Source organism: Myotis nattereri, assembly GCF_964212035.1.
Source record: "Myotis nattereri genome assembly, chromosome: 7".
Taxonomy (NCBI): domain Eukaryota; kingdom Metazoa; phylum Chordata; class Mammalia; order Chiroptera; family Vespertilionidae; genus Myotis; species Myotis nattereri.
In genome coordinates, this window is record NC_138082.1 from 43406251 (window position 1) to 43428044 (window position 21794).

The window sequence follows — 21794 nt, forward strand, 5'->3', positions numbered from 1 at the left end:
TACCAGATTATGATGTCTTAGAATTTAACGTATCTCTACAGTCTAAGAAAAAAATACAGAGAGGATTAAACACTTCACAAAATGTTCTCTATTCATCTTTATGGTCTCACTGTACTCTTCTCAGAAGGTGCCTTTTTTCTTCAAATTCCCTCAGTGCAAATATATACCCCCTGTCAACATGGGTTGGTGTCAGTCAAGATCCACTCCCCTCCTTCTCTCAGTGTAAGTCTGAGGATGCAAAAGTCAGCAAAGTCCAAGTAAATTGCTCTAGAAAGCACCTTGGAGATATGGCCATGGTCAGAGCCCTCAACTGTGTAGATTGCCCTTTAGAAGCCTTCAGTTTCTAGCCTCCAGCTTGTGTGAGGTGGATATGCTTCCTCATTATTTAAAGTCTTTCTTCCTCCAGCAAATAATTATTGGGTGGGTCCTTTCTTTCTCTCTCCGTGTTACACACACACACACACACACACACACACACACCATTTTCAAAGATACAACATCTGTTCTTTGAACACCTACTATTCTTCATAAATATTTAAACTCTAACTGATGGAACCCACAAAGCACCTACTCTCTCCTCTTCTAGGCCAGTTCACCTGCTTATCGACGTGCTGACAGTGCAGGGCCTGAACTTAGACTTCACTTCTCCCTGCCACAGGTCTCTGTGGTATGTACCCTGAAGTGATCCTGTTAGGAACCCTGGCTGTTCTCCCGCCTACTCCTCCTCCTCAATAGTTGCTGCTACTGATTTATAGCTGAACGGATAGGAGCTTCCCTTAATCCATCACCATATACAAATCCATTTAGAATAATTTTTCCCTGAAGAGGATCTATTATTGAAGTATAAACACGTGATGGCTAATTTTATGTATCAGTTTGGGGGGCCGAGATTAGACATGATTTCTGGGTGTGTCTGTGAAGCTGTTTCTGGATTAACGTCTGAATCAGTAGCCTCAGCAAAGTAGAAGTTTGGCACATTTCTGAAACATTTCTGTGGTCATCTGAAGAAAAATTATTTGTCCAATGTTAGCAAAAAACGGTTAAAGTTGGGTAGGTTTTGAAAACATTCAGGCTCTTCTTTAGTCTCAGACCCTGCATGAAAGGCATTATAATCACTGAATTCTCCCGATCATGGAGCTGGAAGAAAAACTGACCTCTCTCACTTTACCAAGAGTCAACTTTGTGCCCAAATTCACCAAACTCAAAGGAATCTGCTCATTCCTTTGTCCCAGCACTTCCAGGTCTGTCATCCACAGGAGTAAGCATACCTCTGGAATCCTTTTCCAGATTCCTTTAAAGCAGCGGTTCTCATCCTGTGGGTCGCGACCCCTTTGGGGGTCGAACGACCCTTTCACAGGGGTCGCCTAAGGCCATCGGAAAACCTATATATAATTACATACTGTTTTTGTGATTAATCACTATGCATTAATTATGTTCAATTTGTAACAATGAAGTTGGGGGTCACCACGACATGAGGAACTGTATTAAAGGGTCGCAGCATTAGGAAGGTTGAGAACCACTGCTTTAAAGAAATGCACTCACTTTGCTGGGACCCTAATTTGTCCTGTCAAGCAGTGAATCACCCTTTTCTCACACACACACACACACACACACACACACACACACACACACACTCCTACTTCACAGAGAAAAATGGCCAGGAAAGGGGACCCCTCTCCGTAAGAGCAACTGATAAAAGGCCAACTGTCTCAGGTGTCACCCGAAAGAAACGCAGCCCTTCTTTCTCTCTGCCGGGGCTAGTGGTCAACCTCTTTCCCTCTCCTTTACCAGCCCCTGTCCGTCAGCCCATCCCCGGGTGGCTGTCAGTGTCCTTCCCAGCTGGTTACCAATAAAGTTGTTACAAAATGACCTTGAGCGTCTTCCCCTCTGCACGCGATTCCCCGCCTTCTCCATCCGGGTGCCCCGGCGCGGATAAGAGCCGGACCGCGCCTGCGCGCCCAGCCCCACTCCTTCGACCTCTGCCGCCGCCGCCGCCGCCGCCTCCTGCAAGGTAAGCCGAGGGCGCGGGAGCCGGCCTGGCCGCGGGAGCGGCGCCCACGGGGACCCATTCATTCCGCCGGCGTCTCGCTGGGCGCGGGGCCCAGGCCGACGGCGCGCGCCGGAGCCGCGGGACCTGGCGGGGAGGACAGGCCCTTGGGGGGCACTTGACCTTAGGCCGCTTTTCCTCCGCAGAGAGCGGGAGAGGAGCCCACGCCGCCTGCCACCCAGTCTCCAGCCGCGCCGCCCCGGGAGTGTAAGATGTTCGCCTGCGCCAAGCTCGCCTGCAGCCCGGCTCTGGTGCGTAGCCCCGCGGGGCCGTGGGCTCGCGGCCGACCTGCTGACTCGGAGCGTCCACGTTGTGGAATGGGCCACGTCCCGGCGGCTCGCGCCGCCCCCTCGGGACAGCTCTGCCCCCCTCCTAACCCTGTCATTTTTCCTCTTTCCTTCCCATCCTGGCGCGCCTCGCTCTCCTCCCGGGGGCCATGGAGGGCAGCCGAGGCCTAGCTGTCAGGCGCCCGGCGTGTAGGTCAAGCCGCCCCCGCCCGCAGCGCCCCTCCCCCCTCCCCCTCGGTCGCGCCGGGGGGTCGGGTGGGCGCGGAGGCGGCGGAGCCGGGAGGGCCGAGAGGCCGCCGAGGCCTAGGGCGGCCGCCGCGCTCTCCAGGGCCTGCCTGTAGGTCAAACGCGCTGCTGCAGAGGGAGGGACTGCGCCTCGCCCCGCGTGGGTGGAGGAAGGTGGCGGAGCCGCCGAACCCCTTTCTTCCTGCCTCGAGAATGCTATTTCCATCACCATTTTGGAGGCGTTCGGGGAAGTGAAGGTCCGGGGGGTTTGTCCGACGGAGTCCGAACTTGGTGCCGAAGGGGTTTCTGTGACCTTAGTTTAGTGGACGCTCAAGGGCAGACGGAGCAGCTGGGCTGGAATATGTCCTTATGGTCAGAGTATTGCACCGATTAGCCTGACTCTGATATGGAATTGCTTACACTGCTTTTTGATTTTATGATTAACTGACATACTGGAATATCTTGGAGACGGTGGGCGCTCACATTAACGGATGTGCCATTTTAAATAAGAAGCTCTTAGAGTGACACTCCTAAGAGGCGCATTTGTTGGTCTACTTAAAGAGTGTGTGGTGTTTATTGTCGTTTTTCTGATTGAATTGTGACACCACAGTAATTAAAAATTTTAAAAGCCATACATATTTTTTAAACTAATTGCTCTTAGTTTTGTTCAGTATATTACAAATAGCTTATGAAGCAAGCTTTAAAATTTCGTTAGCAACTTTAAAACTATTATAATTGCTTCATCTATTGAAAATGACCAAACAGCCAAGATAAGTGTCAGTACAGAAGTCATGAACTTGGACTCATTTTTCTTCTTGCTTTCTTCGAACTCATGGTGCAGGAAAGGTCATTGAAATCTTATCTGTATTCCTACTTACTATGTGGAATTTTCTTTCATTAACAGATCCGAGCTGGATCCAGAGTTGCATACAGACCAATTTCTGCATCAGTGTTATCTCGACCAGAGGCTAGGACTGGAGAGGTAATAGTAGTAATAACAGAAATTAACTGACACTCCTAAGTAAGTCTTATGGTTTTGACTAAAGTGAAGGGGGTGGGGAAACAACCTCATTAATGAATGGCTGGAAGGCAATCCTTTCTATCTGATAATAAAATGTGCAGAAGATAAGCCAATAAAATAAACTTCTGTATCCAAAACTTATTCACCTGATTTGGCTAGCAATATAGTCAGTATGTATATTTAAGTGCATAGACTTGAGTTGTCTATATTTAAGATTATAGTAGCTGCAGTTATTGAAAAGCCTACTCTACTAAGAAGCATATGCACATACTTTGTTTCTTAATTTTCAACTCTCTAGGGTATAGATAGTGTTATTGTGCCAGATTGGATTTATTTTAAGCCCTTGATTGTGCCACATCACCTCCTATTCAAACTTGGCTACAAAAGAGAGAAGTAGTTATCATTTTGACAGTATGGTGATTGAAATAGCTAACTGTGGTGACTGATTTGACCTTTGCCTTTATTTCTTGTTCTCTAGGGCTCTACAGTATTTAATGGGGCCCAGAATGGTGTGCCTCAGCTAATCCAAAGGGAGTTTCAGACCAGCGCAATCAGCAGAGACATTGATACTGCTGCCAAATTTATTGGTGCAGGTGCTGCAACAGTAGGAGTGGCTGGCTCTGGTGCTGGTATTGGAACAGTCTTTGGCAGCCTTATCATTGGTTATGCCAGGTAATTTCAATGGCCAAATAAGAGCATGCTTGAAATAGTTGGAAACTTAGAAAACTAGTGAAATAATAATAGCTAATTTGTATAAAGTGCCCACTCTATGCCTTGCATTATATTTTAAGGGCTTTGCACACATTATGTCACTTAACTCCCCATTTTCATAGCTAGTAAGTGTCAAAATAAATTTTAACTCAGTTTGACTTCACAGTCTACACTCTTAATTGTTAAGCTATATTGGGAATATAATTAACAGCACATTCTTTAAGAGTCAATTTCCATTTTATTATGTAAGACCTTATTTGTAAACTACCAGATCTTAAAAGGTATAGAACGTAGTTTCATAGGCATAAGAAGAGTGGTTGGTCTTCACCCAAAATAGATGAAGACTAACCATTTATATTGACATACAGAGTCAGTTCTCCCCCTTTTCTTAATATGATTAGGATTGAGGAGGAAGGAATGTAAAAGGCAAAGCAAAAGAGATCTAGACAAATACTCTCCCAGTATTTCCAGTTTACAAAGATCCCCACACTAGTAATCTGATTATTTAACATTTACCAAACATTGAAATTCAAATGATATTTCAAAGTAATAATGTGTTGTGTGTCTTTTTTAGAAACCCTTCGCTGAAGCAGCAGCTGTTCTCATATGCTATCCTGGGATTTGCCTTATCTGAAGCTATGGGTCTTTTTTGTTTGATGGTTGCTTTCTTGATTTTGTTTGCCATGTAACAGAAATTACTGCTTGAAATGTTGGCATTCATATTAATTACGGATGTAATTCTGTGTACCTTACTGTGACTCCGAGCACTATAGTATTGGTGTCATGGAAATAGACATTATTTCCAAAGTCATTTCATTAAAGATGAAAACTTTAATTTTTGCTGTGATTTGTACTTCCCTACATTTAGATCATCACAAAGAAGGACATGCATTCAGGCAGATGCTGTACAAGTCAGAGGGAACTACAGCCGTTGCCTCACTGATGAAAAAGATCCTAATGTAATTTTTATAGGAATTCTTTTATATAGTGTCTGAACATTGTAAATTATAGGGTTTTTGATTCATTAAAGGAGAAATATTTGAGTGCTTTAAGCTTCTATGAAATATGATTAATGAAACCAAGATAGTTAATTGCTCAAGACGGTTTTGAGTTTTTAAGGGCTAACATGAATTCAATACTTGGAAGCAGGATCACCTTCCAAGAGTAACGTCTCTGGTCTTACACAGCTGGGTCTAAAAATCATGTCAGATTTTAGGAATCTAAGCCTTGCTACAGGGGAGTAGAAAGCAATTTTCACTTTTCATTAAGTTATAAGCAATTATGTGTCTATGATGAATCTTATCTGAGAAACAATCTAGCAGCTAGTTTCTTGCCTAAACAAGGCTCTCCTTAACCAAATATCAAAAACTAAACTGAATTGGCTACATTTTAAAGTCAAACATTGCTAAAACATTGCTTGTCATTGATACTAACATGTTTATAGTAGGAATCTTGGAAATAAGAGTTGGCTCAACAGTATTTTGCTTATAATCTATACTAATAAAAGGGTAATATGCCAATTAGACCAGGAGACCTTCTGGACATCCTTCCGGACAAAGCCATGGTGGCAGGGCCAAGGCAGAGGCAGTTGGGGGAGATCAGGCCAGGAGAGGAGGGCAGTTGGGGGTGATCAGGCTGGCGGGGGGCGGGGGGGGGGTGTTGGGGGTGAACAGGCCGGCAGGCAGAGGGTTAGGGGCGATCAGGCAGGCAGGCAGAGGCAGTTAGGGGTGATCAGGCAGGCAGGCAGAGGCAGTTAGGGGTGATCAGGCAGGCAGGCAGCCAGGCTAGCGGTTAGGAGCCAGCAGTCCTGGATTGCGAGAGGGATGTCCCAGATTGGAGAGAGTGCAGGCTGGACTGAGGGACACGCGCGTGCACACACACACACCCTGCACATACTTCGTGCACCGGGCCACTAGTAGTACATACTGCTTCTTGGTCAAATTTTTCCTATTAAAAGGAAGAAAGTAGTGCTACTATAGAAAGACTGAGTTTTCCCCCATCCTCAGTTTCAGGGTTTTCATGAAGGTTAGGATGACAGTTACTAAACCTACATTTTACTCCTTTAATGCCTTCTGCCTAATTTAATTTCAATTGAGTCATCAATTACCAGGGTTTCTCGGCGCTGTGGAAAGACCACCTCCATCAAAATCACCTACAATGTCTGTTTAAAATACAATTCCCTATGTTCTGGACCTACTGAATTGGAATCTTGGGCCATGAGACTCAGCTGTCTGCATTTTTTAGGTTTCCCAGGTAATTTTTGTGCACATTTAAAGAATCACTAACTTCTATGGATCCTTCCCACTTTATATATTGTGAGATGAGTTCACAAAGAGCTAGAGCTAGAACTACCACTTTTTGGTTAGTCGTCTAGTGTATAACATTCCTGGAGCCTTCACTATTTTTTGAATAGTATTACCCAATATTTCAACCCCAATGTAAATTAAAATTATTATATGATCCAGCAATTCCACACCTTAGTAAATACCCAAAAGATTTAAAAAGTGTTCAAACAAAAACTTGTGTTAAAATGTTCATAGCAGCACTATTCACAATAGCTAAAAGGTAGAAAAACCAATTGTCCATCAGCTGGTCAATGGATAAGCAAAATGTATATCCATGTAGTGGAATATTGTTCAGCCATAAAAATAAATGGAGTACTGATACATGCTACAACATGAATGAATCTTGAAAACCTGGGTAAGTGAAAAAAGCCAGACAAAAGGATGCACACTATATGATTCCATTTATATGAAATAATCCAGAATAGGCAAATCCATAGCGACAAAGCAGACTCCCGGGGCAGGGGAGACGGGAAGAATAGGGAGTGACTGCTTATGGGTATGGAGGTTCCTTTTGGGGTAATAAAAGTATTTTGGAACTAGATAGTGGTAATGGTTACACATGTGAATGTACTAAATGCCACTGAATTGGCGCACTTTAAAATGGTTAAAATGGCAAATGTATTTTACTACAATTAAAGTACTATAACAATGTACGTAGTATAAATCATACCACATTTTTTAAACCTAGATAAACATGTAAATTAACTAGTCCTCTGTTCCAAGTTGGTTTAAATAAAATCAACTTGTATTTTAAAACAACTGTTCTTAATACTGTTTTGGTGGTTGGCTGAAGAGGCCTGAAACTGATTCTGGAGCAGGTCTCTTGCAAGAGGTGTCCCTCCCTGAGGAAATCTAAAAGTGGAAAGGAAATACCTGGGCTGTGGCTACCTGATTTCCATGTTGCTGAGCAAAATAGACTTTAGAAAGTATAATGAAGTATAACCACAGCCTCCTTTACCTAGAAGGCAAAGGACATATTAAATGGTCAATATCCTGGAGTATATCTCTCTACTATACTTTCATTTCCAGTAACAAGTTTCTGACATTGAAAGTACCTCAATGGAATACATCGACTCTGACAGCAGAAATGTTTATTGTGCACCATCTTATAGGACAGTGATGGCGAACCTATGACACGCGTGTCAGAGGTGACACGCGAACTCATTCTTTTGGTTGATTTTTCTTTGTTAAATGGCATTTAAATATATAAAATAAGTATCAAAAATATAATTCTTTGTTTTACTATGGTTGCAAATATCAAAAATTTCTATATGTGACACAGCACCAGAGTTAAGTTAGGGTTTTTCAAAATGCTGACATGCCGAGCTCAAAAGGTTCGCCATCACTGTTATAGGAGGTACTGCTTCCCTTAGTTCATGAGCCTTACAAACAAATAAGCTTTTCACCAGCTTCTTAGTTTCTGAGCAGAGGCCAGTAAGATATTTTCACATCAAACAAGTGAATTCATATTGATAGGAGTTGGGTCTTTTAATAAGTCCATGTTTTCTAGGCATACATTCTTTTGGTATTGTTACCTTTCCAAGTTGCAGTAGTGTGATATTTTTAATGCTTTTGGGATTAACTAAAAATACAGGCTTGAGTGTGAAATGTATGTTTGAACTAAAGAGAAACTTGTCGTGTAGCCACAAACACTAGGTATGTATGGAAATAACTAAAACTCAGAATGGTGAGTTCCAGAAGGGGAGCAGTAAGTACTCAGATGTTCAGAGGTGGCAGAAAGAATTTCCACTGATGGAATCCTGTGAAGAAATGTAAACCTCAAGGAACTGGTGAGATGAAGACAGGCCCCAAGAAGAGGGGGTATCTTGGCTAGTGGTTGCATCATGAAAGGTATGTGAGAAATAAAGAGCTGCCTGGGTATGGGAGGGAAGTAGTGTGAGATAAGGCTGCAAAGGTAGACGGGCCAAATTATGTAAACTGGCAGGTACAAGAGTGTGGGTTTCATTCAGGCGACTACAGCCAGCCTTTGAAGGTTTGAGTTGTGTTTTAGAAAGGTTAATATAAGACCAGTGTGTGGGATGGACTAGGGCCAATAACAATTAGTGGTTGCTATAGTACCTTCGCTGAGGTAATGAGAGCCCAGTCTAAGATGGTGACAATGAGGTGTGTGTGTTTTTTAAGGGTCTACAAAAGTATCAGTAGGATTTGGTTGTCTAGATCTTGAGAACTAGTTAGGGGAGGAGAGGGTGTGTACATCAAATAAGTCACTTAATCCTGATGACAACTCTGCACAACTGGGATTACTTTCCAAGATGTAGAGAAAAAAAATAGTCGCAGTCTTTGAACAATTGCCCAAATTACACAGCCATTAAGTGACAAGGTCAGGACCCAGATTTAGATCTTCCTTGTTTCCAAAGTCCATGCTTTGGTTTTTAGTGATTATGGTAGGGATGACAAGGAAAAAGCTGATTTGGGGGGAATGAGTATTTTGTTATAGAATTTTTTAAAGTATATTTTTATTGTTGACAGTATTACAAATATCTCCCATTTTCCCCTTTAGCCCCTCCTCTCAGCCTCCACCGCCTCCTCCAAGTTCACTACCCTATTGCCTGTGTCCTGAATATAAGTATATAAGTTCTTTCGTTTATCTCTTCTCATCCTGTTACAGAATTTTAAATACAAAATGGAAGTACAATCTTACAGAGAGACTTGTGGGCTTGAAAAGAGGAAAGATAGTTTATAGTAAGGAGATGTGCATAAAAAAGTTCAGAGCAGCAGTTAGGACCCAGCTCCAGGTAGATAACATGAATTTGTAATGAACCTACAATTTGTGGTCACTCTGATGAGTGGCTAATGTTGGGTAGAAACGAATGTCATTGAAGTTAAGTTTAAGGAAGAACTGTAGACAAATGACAAGTAGCAACATTATACCTTAGCTTTGATGTAGAGATAATCAGTGGTGGCCAAAACTTACAGGATTTATAAGAAAATAGATTTTTACTAGAGGCCTGGTGCACGAAAATTCATGCACTTGGGGGGTCCCTCAGCCCGGCCTGCGCCCTCTCACAGTCCGGGAGCCTTCGGGGGATGTCCGGCTGATGGCTTAGGCCGCTCCCCACGGACATTCCTGTAGGAGCACACTGACCACCAAGGGGCAGCTCCGGCCCCACCCCCCAATCGCCCCTCCGCTGTAGGTCACCACTGCCCCCACTCCCCATTGCTGTCCCCTCCCTCTGCCCACTGGCACCTGCCTTGGCTGGCCTGGCGCCGCACGCTCACAGGCCCCGCCCCCCGCCAACATGTTGTTCCACTGTTTGGTTAATTTGCATGTTAGCCTTTTATTATATAGGATAGCCTTTTTAAAAAAGATCACATGAGTTTATTATACTTTTCTCTTCCTTCTACCCATTACTATCCTACCCTCTTCCTCACCCCCACTACCCCCAACACATACAAGCTCACTTGTGCATGTGTTTATAGGCTTTCTGGTGATATGTATAGCACAATATACCAGAACATTGCTACTCAAAATGAGGTCCAAGGATCACCAGCAGCAGCATTGGCATCACCTGGGAGCTTGTCAGAACTATGGGTTCTAGAGCCTTACCCCAGAACTTCTGAATCAGAATATGAATTTTAACAAGAATCCCAGGTGATTTGTATATACATTAAACTTTGAGAAGCAGTGTCCAAGAATACTGCATACCATGATTCAGACTCCTTATTTTTCAAAACGCTGTCAATTCATTCACTGGAAAACCTTTCCCCCCTTCCCATTGGAATATACTGCTAATCCCGTGATTCTTCAAGTGTGGTCTGAGGACTGCTGAGGTTTTCAGGAGGTCCTTCCTTTTCCACTTACATAGCTGTGTGAGACTAGATTCTCGTCATATTCTTCTACCAAAGCAATATATTGCAACAGGTCAAATGCTGAAGAATGCAAATATAGGCATACCTCTATTTAAAAAAAATATATATTTATTGATTTAAGAGAGGAAGAGAGAGGGAGGAAGGGATAGAAACATCAATGATGAGAGAGAATCATTGATTGGCTGCATTCTGCATGGCCCCTACTGGGGATCAAGCCCGCAATCCGGGCATGTGTCCTTGGCCGGAATCGAATTTGGGACTTTCAGTCTGCAGGCCGATGCTCTATTCACTGAGCCAAACCAGCTAGGGCTAGGCATGCCTCTTTTTATTGAACTTCACGTTATTGTGCTTTACAGGTGTTGCATGTTTTACTAAGTGAAGGCAAGACCCTCCACCTGCAAAAAGAATACGATTAACTTTATTGCAATACTTGCTTTATTACAGTGTTTGGAACCAAACCCACAGTATCTCCCAGGTATGCCTGTATCTTCTATTTCCCTAGGTCACATCCTTTCAGTTCTCTCTTTATAATCTAAAAATTGGCCCAGGCTCCTGGTCAGAATCTGTACTTTCTCCTGACCGATGCTGATATCTAACTCCTCTTAGAAATTTAGTACTGTAGAGCACCTTTCTCAAGGGAGTTTAAATATTAAAAAGAGGAATTGACCTGAGACTAACCAGGACTCGTAAATCCTAGAGCTTTTGATTGTTCCACGTATTAGCGTGAGCTAACATCCTACAACTGACCTTGGCAGACTCCTAAGGGGACCCATGGTTGTTGGCTGCCTTTCAACAACAGCTTTTAGTCAGCACTTCCCAGCCATGGAGACTCCAGGATCTGCTCCTCTTATAGGAGAGTCCCAGGGTTTGCTTCCTCAAATAGCTACAGGTTGGCTGAGTCTTTCAGCCACTGGACAGCTCAGTATTTGAGAGTATGGAGAGGCTGCCCCTTAATATTCCCTTAATACTTATAGCCAAAGGGCAGCTCAAAGCATTTATCTACCTCTGTAGAAATATCTGTAGCTCTCAAGTCCTCTAAAGTCATATAAAAGAATTAAACTTATAATACTGCATATTATTACACCCTTGCTATATTTTCTTCATAGTGCTTACTACCACTATTTAAATCTTATTTTCATACTAGAGGCTCAGTGCATGTAATTCATGCACGGGTAGGGTCCCTAAGCCTGGCTGGCAATCAGGGCCAATCAGGGCCCTTCCAGCTGTTGGACAGGGCCACTCTTTCCTGGCTACCGGCCTGGGCCTCCCTTTGTTCTGCGCCGCCCCCTGGTGGTCAGTGCACGTCATAGCCAGCCATTTGTCTCCCGGTCAAACTCCCAAAGGGACAATTTGTATATTAGGCTTTTATATATATAGCTGTATTGTCTCACCTTCCCCATGACAGGCTCCTTAAGTGACTTTGTCTTGTTTATAGTTGTAGCCTCAGCACCAGGAACAGTGCTTGACATGTTTATGCTCAATACATCTTGGCTTTATGAGTAAAGAACTATATAGAAACAGAGCATCTGATAGACAGTTAACTCAAGAGGCTGCATCCAAGGTTAGAAGGTACCTAGAAAGAACAAGTTATTAGTCTAAGGGCCCAGGCTAGTCTTGGCTCCTAGCATAGGAGTTCATGGCTTTAGTATTATATGGGCCTCAGGTTGACAAATTGACTAGCGGTGGCGGGTAGATACTGAAATGCCAGGCAAAATTCTTTACCCTAGGAGTGGTTCTATCTATTTTTACTGATAACTTAGTATGGGGGAAACAATATAATGTTGACAAGTCCTCCGTCTAGTGAGTGGGATATGAGAGATTGGAACAGGCATTGATATGAAAGATGAAAATAGAGCCCTTAGATTCTATTCTCTGTCTCTGGGCTGTTTTCACTGACCCAGCATAAACTGATTGGTATGATTTAAAGATAAATACAGCCCTCTAATTTTTTTCCCCACAAAGCCACACACAGTACTAAATAATACACTGAGTGGCCAGATTATTATGACTACCCCATCAGTACTTCATTGATACTTCAAAAATACTGAATATTGAAAACTTCCTAAGCAAATACTCTCAAGGTTTTATTATTATTATTATTTGCATAACTAATTCACTTCATTGTACTGATGGGTGGTTGTGATAATCTGGCCACTCAGTTTTATTTTGAGAAACCAAAGGTTGGGAGTGGGAGGTGGACAATGGTCCCTCTGCACTTGAAATTCTCTGCATGGAAATTTCCATAGTGAGAACAGGCACTGAGAGGTAACTATAACATAGGTCATTTTAGCAACGTGCAGAGAAACCCTGGGCTGTCAGATATAGGAAAAGATGACCTGCCATGGATAGAAGCTACTAAAAATAATCAATTGTATGTATAGGGCCACACTGTTTTCATCTCATCTCTCTGATACCAGGTGGGTGGATACTCTTGCCTTGCCTTGTCCATCTTTTTCATCACACACACACACACACACACACACACACACACACACACACCCCTGATCTCACTGGCAAAATTCCAGCGAATGCACTGTACTGGGTTGCATCTTGAGGATACCTGTGAAAATGCAGTCCAAGGCAGATATAAGGGATGCCCTGGAGTATGTTTAGCTAAAGACAAACTAACACCCTAGCCAGTTTGGGTCAGTGGCCTGCGGACTGAAGAGTCCCAAGTTCGATTCCGATCAAGGGCACATGCCCAGGTTGCAGGCTCGACCTATTAAAATGTCCAGTGCCATTACAATTTCATTTATGCCCGGATACCATTATTGAATTGCAGGTTCATTAACTCTCAAATACTATTCCCCACAATCTTCCAACAATTTCAGTTCCACTTTGATTTAGAGATAATGTTTGTGAATAAATTTTATGTTATTCCATAAACTGTATTCATAGTTTTGTTATGGACTAGAAATGAGCACTTAATAAATGAAAAAAACAAGATACTGAAAAGACTTCCCATTTATCAATAATGCAAATTTTCACAGGGGCCTGATCATACTTCTCAATTTATGCCAATGTGTATTTATTGAGCAATCAATATCTATACACTTAACATCTAAATATTTAAGTTGTATAGATAATAATAGGGCAACATTAAAAGAAATAATTTCAGCACTGTACTTATTTTGGTGTTTTTAGGAGTTTACGTGTGTCAGTGGCAAAGAAATAAATACAGGGGTGGGCAAAAGCAGGTAAATTACCAGCCATCGTTACCTAAAGATAAATCATAAGAAAGGATACAAAATAATAAAGAACACAACACAATAATTAATAAATAAAAATACAAGAATAAACCCTGTGTTTTGGTACTCACAAGTGTAAACCTCCTTTTGCCCACCCCTGTATGGTTTCTTTTGTCTCTCATGTTAATTTAACATATTAAGCAGTGGGATAATATTGTGGAAAGAGTGCCATTTCTATGCCATATTCTAATTTAGTGTCCTTTGGTCCTCTCTAAAATAGTTGTTGTTTTAAGGGTTGAAACTATTTCTACTAATATTGATACGTATCTATAACTACTAAATAAAGGAAAATTGATAATATAGGATACACCAAAATATGGAAGACTTTCTCTTACAAACAAGTTCTTGCATTGTTTTAAATTACTGTTATAGAAGGCATTGTGTGTCCTTAAGTTACTTAAAACATAATTATATGCTACCATCATATACTACTAGACGCTTAGGAGTCGGAAGAATCTAGTTATAGCTTAGTGAAATTCGAACAAAGGCCACTGAGAGCGAAGGCTTTTCCTTTTCTTTCCAGAACTGACTTATCTGACTTTCCCGCTTTAGCATATGGGGGTTTGGGGTTATTTCCGGCGAACTCCGCCTCTTCCAAATCTCAGTTCACCGACGCTCCCCTTCGCAGGCTTCAGGGTGGCAGGAAGGTGGGCTCAGGCGCGCGGCTCCCACCGCTTTATACCTTTTTCCTACCCAGGGCCGGGAAGTGACAAAAACGGAAATACGGTGCCTCCGGGGCTGGGCTCGGGGGACTCGTCCCCGCTCTCCGCCCGGCCACTCGCACCTTCCCTCCCCGCACACCGCCAGCTCCTTCCCGCGACCTCCACATCCACCTGCTTTAGTGCCCCGCCCCCAGGCGGCTGCCAATCACAGGCTTCCGCAGGTCCTGTGCTACCACACACTCTGGTGTTGGCTCCCTGGTTGCGCCCCCTCCAGCTCTGCTTCCCGCCCTTCGTGCACTTCGTCCAATCACCAGCTACCGAGTGTCCCTTGGTCCCCGCCCCCTCAATCCCGCCTTCCTGAAGTCCCGCCCCTTCCCTTAAACCTGATGAAATCACCTGACACGGAGGCGCTCAGTCTGAAAGAAGGCGAGGAGGGGCGTGTGCACGGAGGGGCGGGGCCCGAGGAGAAAAGGGGGGATGCCGGGAGAGGGCGGGGAGAAGGGTTGTCAATCCGATCTCGCGAGAGAGGACGGAAGCCTGTGGGAGTCCGTGGCCTTTAAAGTGCCGTTCAGCCCTTTCCTGCAAGGGTAGTTTGTAAACACGGCGGAGGTCGGGTCTTCCCGGCGACCGAAAGAAGCATGAATTAGTGACTTAGACAGGTGAGTAGTGATGCGGAGAGGGCCGCAGGACTGGAGGCGGTCGGGATACGGAGAAAGCAGGCGCTAACATGGCGACGCCGCTCACCCTGGTCCCCACCCCCCGCTTCCCATCACCTCGGGCGCTCCCGCCTCAGTGCCTGGCCCTCCGGGCGGTTCACGGTGCTGCCACCTCCGCGGCCGCACCGCGTCGGCTGCAGCGCCCGAGCGGCGCGGCCGGCCCGTTAGGTAACTGCTCTTCGTCGGTCCGGCCCCTCCCCGCTCGCGCGCTTTCCTAACGAGGAGGAAAAAGGGATAACGGCTCCTCTTAGACCCCTCCCCCCCGGTTTATCTTCTTTCGTCGGTTCAGAGGTTCCTGGGCACAGGTCGGAGATGCTCGGGTCTCAGGGAGACGGGCCTCCTCCAGACCTTGGATGCAGCAGGAAGAGGCTTGGCTCGGTCTCCCCGCCTCGGACTCGGAGGCTGGGGGCGGTGGATGCGATGGTGGCGGGGATGGAGCCGAGGGAGGCGCGACTGGAGCAGGGTCAGGGGTTCGCGCTGCGGGGGACGCGCTAGGACAAATGGTACGGAGGACCCTGGAGTTGGAAGTCGGCCTTTTCTGCCCGTTCTGCCCTCGCACACTCCCGCCACCCCCACCCCCACTTCTTCCCGGTGGGGCGGGGCTGAGGTGTGGGTGCGTATTGATTATTGTATTCCCCCCCCCCTACATTTCACCTCCCTGGATGGACTGCGGAGCTTCTGTTGGGAAATAACCTGTGTTTTGTATTGATGCCCTAGGGACCAGAGCCCAGTGTGCGTGAGTGTGTGTATGAATGTGCGTGTGTGTGAGAGTGTGTGTGTGTGTGTGAATGTGTGTGAATGTGAGTGTGTGTGTGAATGTGTGTGAGTGTGTGTGTGTGTGTGAGAGAATGTGTGTGTGAATGTGCGCGTGTGTGTGAATGTGCGCGTGTGTGTGAATGTGTGTGAGTGTGTGTGTGAATGTGAGTGTGTGTGTGAATGAGTGTGTGTGTGAGTGTGTGTGTGTGAGAGAATGTGTGTGAGTGTGTGTGAATGTGAGTGTGTGTGAATGTGTGTATGTATGAGTGTGTGTGTGTGAATATGAATGTGAGTGTGAGTGTGAATGTGTGTGTATGTATGAGTGTGTGTGTGAATATGAATGTGTGTGTGTGAATGTGAGTGTGAATGTGTGAGTGTGAATGTGTGTGTGAATGTGTATGTATGAGTGTGTGTGTATGAGTGTGTGTGAATGTGTGTGTGAATGTGAGTGTGTGTGAATGTGTGACTGTGTGTGTATGTGTGTTTGTGTGTGTGAGAGAGAGTGTGTGTGTGTGTGTGTGAGAGAGAGAATGTGTGTGAGTGTGTGTGTGTGTGAGTTTGTGTGTGTGAGAGAGTGTGTGTGTGTGTGTGTGTGTGTGAGAGAGAGAATGTGTGTGAGTGTGTGTGTGTGTGAGTTTGTGTGTGTGAGAGAGTGTGTGTGTGTGTGTGTGTGTGTGTGTGTGAGAGAGAGAGAATGTGTGTGAGTGTGTGTGTATGTGTGTTTGTGTGTGTGTGAGAGAGTGTGTGTGTGTGTGTGTGTGTGAGAGAGAGAATGTGTGTGAGTGTGTGTGTGTGTGAGTTTGTGTGTGTGAGAGAGTGTGTGTGTGTGTGTGTGTGTGTGTGAGAGAGAGAGAGAGAATGTGTGTGAGTGTGTGTGTGTGTTCTGTGTTCCTCGTTGAACCGACACTGGAGGAGGAGAGGGTGTAGGAGCTGGGGACTATTTGTGTGCCCTCATGTGGTGTGAAATTGTCTGCGTTTAATGGGGCGTCTTAAAACTGGTGAAGACAAGAGCAACAGTGAAGTGCATATGATGGAGTAAACGGGATTACTCCTGATGGATGGTAGGCCTATGGACTCATCCTTAAATTATAATGTGAAAGCTACAATTTCTTAGGAATTTTAAATCATGGAAACGGTATCAATGCACGAATTTAATGTATATATTTGAAATGAGAAGAGAAACTCTTCCTCTGAGCACATGTCCTAGTTGAAGAAATTCATAATCACTGGCATTGTCAGCAATAGTCTTTCTAGGCATAATCTTTACCCATGTATCCTTGGCCTTTTGTGCCAAAGCTGTGAAGGTGAGAAGCTTGTTAAAAAGTCAATCCTATGGTTGACTTTCAGGTTAAGTGCCCTGAAAGACACCTACAGTAGCAATTATATCTCTTAATGTGTTACATTGACTGAGGAATCCATGGCAAACATTTTTTTTTTTTCAAAATTGCAGGAACACTGATGTAAAGTATGTTAAAAAAATAGAGGATCAAGAAACAGAGTCAAGAAAATTCATGCATCTTCAGGGCCACCAATTGAATTACAATTAAGAGTCCTAGTCTTTGTAAAGTAATTATGAGAATCTTCCAAATTTATGGTGGATATGTTGCTTTCCTAAAATATGTTTAAGCTTGCTTTGAGAAGATGCTACAGCCATTAAGTTTTTAATTATTTAAAATACAATATTGTGATAATTTTGAATTTAGGTGTTTGTATTTACTGACAAGTAAGGAAGGAGTTTTCAGAAAGAGTCGTTTGCATGTGTGTTTTTAAGGTACATAAACATGCATTCCAGAAATTCCTGCATTTACTTTTTTACTTGGGAGTATTGGTTTCATGTGTTGTCGTTTTTTTAATATATTTTTATTGATTTTAGAGTGGAAGGGAGAGGGAGAGGGAGATAGAAACATCAATGATGAGAGAGAACCATTGATGGGTTTCTCCTGCACACCCCACACTGGGGATCAAGCCTGCACCCCTGGCATATGCCATGACTGGGAATCTAATGGTGACCTGGTTCATAGGTCAGTGCTCAACCACTGAACCACACCGACTGGGCTGTTTCATGTTTTTAAACTAAGATAACAGTAGAAATGGTTATTATGTCAGCTCTTTAATATTTTGCAGGGATACTTTTTATTAGTATTATACTTCAGGACTTAGAAGCTATATGAATACTAAAAAGTTATATGCTATGCATCAAACACCTACTACTTAAAACTAGCATTGCCCTAGCTGGTTTGTCTCAGTGGATAGAGGGTCAGCCTGCAGACTGAAGGGTCCCAGGTTCGATTCCAGTCAAGGGCACATGCCGGGGTTGCGGGCTTGATCCCCAGTAGGCAGCGTGCAGGAGGCAGCCAATCATTGATCCTCTCTCATCATTGATGTTTCTCTCTTCCCTCTCCCTTCCTCTCTGAAATCAGTAAAAATATATTTAAAAAATAATAAAATAAAATAAATTTTAAAAAGTAGCGTCAACTCAAGAAATCATCTATATTTTTTCTACCTAAATTTTTGTATTTTGGAAAAGTTGGATTTCAATGATTTTTATGTTCTCTGCTGGTATGTTAGATTGTTAGATCAAGTTTGTGGATCTCACTGTGTCACCCAGGGCAAATAATAGAATCTCTCATTTAAAAACCAGTGGATAACAAAAATTGGATATGCAACTAATCCTTGTAAAAATCAGTACTTGTTATGCTATTCTCTGTAACTAAAATATACTGTACAAAACCCCAAATTTTCTTTGTTGTAGTCAGTTTAACATAGTGTTTCTGTATTTAACCTATACTCACCCCTATTCTTTGAGACTAAGAAATTATCTAAAATGCTGCATGTTCTCTTAATTTTTTAATAATGAGGTAGTAGTGATAATATTTACCTATTTCTATCTAGGGGTAAACCCCATAAAACATTTTGGTTTTTTTTGTTCTGATTCTTAAGCTCAGGATTAAAAAGTATAGAATAAGATATAGCTTCATAGAAATTTAAAGGAGTTTGTGGATATTTAAAGTCAGCAACAATTGGAATTGTTTTGCATATATTATTATAAATATATATCATATAATTATATATACATATATACTATTTTCATTTATTCTTTTTTTTTTTTTTAAATATATTTTATTGATTTTTTACAGAGAGGAAGGGAGAGAGATAGAGAGTCAGAAACATCGATGCGAGAGAAACATCGATCAGCTGCCTCCTGCACATCTCCCGCTGGGGATATGCCCGCAACCCAGGCACATGCCCTTGACCGGAATCGAACCTGGGACCCTTCAGTCCGCAGGCCGACACTCCATCCACTGAGCCAAACCGGTTTCGGCTCATTTATTCTTTTTAACAACCTTAAAACTGTTGTCTTTACTTAAATTTTTAAGTACATTTAGTGATGCTGTTTTTTTCCTTGGCAGTTTGCAGTGGTAGTAAAGTGATTAAAAACTTTTTGTAACAGGAAAGGATGTAAGTAAGTAGAATGTTTTGAGGGCAAGGCCTAGTCACCCATCTCTGTATTCTGTATCTTAAAAATAGGGGTTCTCACCCATTTTTTCTGTCTTGGTATCTAAAGAATAAATACACTATCAATACTAGTAGTAGGTTATTACCACAGAGATTCTCAATAAGATTAATGGGGAAAGACAGGGTGGGAATGATAATAATTAGCAAAAGCCATTTGGCAAAATACCAAGTGCATTTTGGCTATTTTGGTAGTATATGGTTACCTTCATGTATAATTAATTAAATTTATAAATATGTTCCCTAAATGTTCTTTAGTTCATCTAACTGAACCTAAACCTTTGCTATTTCAGTTTTATAGCTTTGTGGGGGTTTTTAATTCTACTGTTTGGACTAGTGTGTTTCCTTTTATTTATTGAACATTTATTAGAATAATGTTACTAGAAATCAACTCCAATTTTGCCCTATTAACAGATAATCATTTTCATTTTATTTTTTTGTTAATCTTCACCAGAGGATATTTTTCCCATTGATTTTTTTTTTTTTTTTTTTTTTTTTAGAGCAAGGGCGAGGGAGGGGAGGGAAGGAGGAGGGCGAGAAAGAGAAAGGGAAAGATAGAAACATCTATGTCAGAGAGACACATGGATTGGTTGTCTCCCTCACTGGACCAGAGTTGGGGATTGAACCTGCAACCAAAGTACGTGCCCTTGACCAGGAATCAAACTCTCGACCCTTCAGTGGTTCTCCTGCCAGTGCTCTAACAATTGAGCCACACCAGCCAGGGCCTTTTTTATTACTTTTGTTGCCTTCTAATTTGTGCATGTGTGTTATAGTTTTTACAGAATTATAATACAGAATTTAGTTTTATTTTACTTTTATATCATTAACATTTCCCCATATTATCTAAGTTTTATAATATTTAATGATTACATGACATTTACCAAATGACAGTTAAAATGTCCTCAATTTTAAATGCCCAATAGGAAAATACTTATCTTCACTTTTTGCCTACTTTAACAGTGAATTGAGCATCTCTGTGCATGTACTTATTTTGAATTGTTTCCATTGGATACTATTCTCAAATGAGATGACTAGGTTAGAGGATATAAATGTTTCCCCAGTTGCTAATTTTTTGCTTCCCCAAACATTTGAACAAATTTACACCATCAGAATATGAATGCATCAGTTTTGTTATAATTTCACCTACTTTACAGTTGTGCTTATTAACAAATAATTATTTAATTAGGAATTATTAATGGGAATAAGTTGCATTACTTAGCAGTTTGATTTAGTTGACCATATCAATCTCTAGTTATTTGTCTACCAGTGATCTATGTGCTGGAACAGATATATTCCATATTTTCTGTCATTTCACTGACTTTTTCTTAAAGATTACTAAAATTTTTGACAGTCTAATAATAATTCTTAAATTTTATGTAGTTTTACATAGATTATATGTGGCATGTCTTATGCTAGTTTGTTTTAATATAATACTTTATGAACTATACGTAGATTTATGAGCTATTAAAATTCATAATGACATTTCCACATAGATAACCTTTGAAATAAAGAATATGCATATTATATAGCCAAATTGAGTTATTGCTGCCTCCATATCATTTTCTGGTACATAGTAAGTATGTAATCAGTGTCTTAGGGAAGTTATTAGGAGCCAGGTTGTCATGGTTCTACCATTGCGTCACCTTGAGCAAATAATTTCTCTGTGCCTGATTCCTTATCCTTAAGAATAACAATATATAACTTCTAGCTTGTTGTGATAATTGAAATAATTAACGTATGTACAACGTTTGAAACACTGTCAGAAACTTAATGAGTACTCAGTATGTGCTGTGGTAATTATTATTGTTAAAGTTCATGCAAAAATAATAATAATCTATCACAGCCCCTCCTGGCACATGTGTGGTGTGACTTGAAGGCAGACATCAACCATCTATTTGGTAGCTTTGGCAATATAGTTGGTTTCCCTAGGAATTTATAATTTGTGGTAGAATTTACCACCTTAGCATTTTCGTAAATCCATGTGAGAGGATATATCATCGTTTTTGTTTCATATACACCCCTTCACCCCTAATCAGGCTTTTCTATATAAAACACATGCAGTATAGCATATCTATATTTTTTGATAAGGAATTATTTATGATTTCCATAAAATCCAATTCTTTTTCTTAATATATTTTATTGATTTTTTTAACAGAGAGGAAGGGAGAGGGATAGAGAGTTAGAAACATCGATGAGAGAGAAACATCGATCAGCTGCCTCCTGCACACTCCTCACTGGGGAAGCGCCCGCAACCGAGGTACATGCCCGTGACCGGAATCGAACCTGGGACCCTTCAGTCCGCAGGCTGATGCTCTATCCACTAAGCCAAACCGGTCAGGGCCATAAAATCCAATTCTTATTTTTTCTGTTCTACCAACCCCACTTATAAACATTTCAGAGAGACTTTCCATTTCTTTCCCACTATAGTGGAA

At 42.4% G+C, this 21794-nt stretch overlaps 2 protein-coding genes across 2 annotated transcripts in view; both read left to right on the forward strand.

Annotated features, from left to right (window-relative positions):
* The first annotated feature begins 1791 nt into the window (after positions 1-1791).
* On the forward strand, positions 1792-5338 carry ATP5MC3 (ATP synthase membrane subunit c locus 3). The gene is made up of 5 exons (XM_081095129.1): positions 1792-2011; positions 2194-2298; positions 3464-3541; positions 4059-4252; positions 4866-5338. The coding sequence occupies exons 2-5, from the start codon at positions 2260-2262 to the stop codon at positions 4978-4980; spliced, it is 426 nt and encodes a 141-aa protein (XP_080951255.1). The 5' UTR covers positions 1792-2011; positions 2194-2259; the 3' UTR covers positions 4981-5338.
* Positions 5339-14893: 9555 nt separating this feature from the next.
* Positions 14894-21794, forward strand: part of ATF2 (activating transcription factor 2) — an 82103-nt gene continuing 75202 nt past the window's right edge. Inside the window, exon 1 of the mRNA XM_081096078.1 lies at positions 14894-15036. The gene's annotated coding sequence lies outside the window, so the exon portion shown is untranslated. The remainder of the gene's footprint in view (positions 15037-21794) is intronic.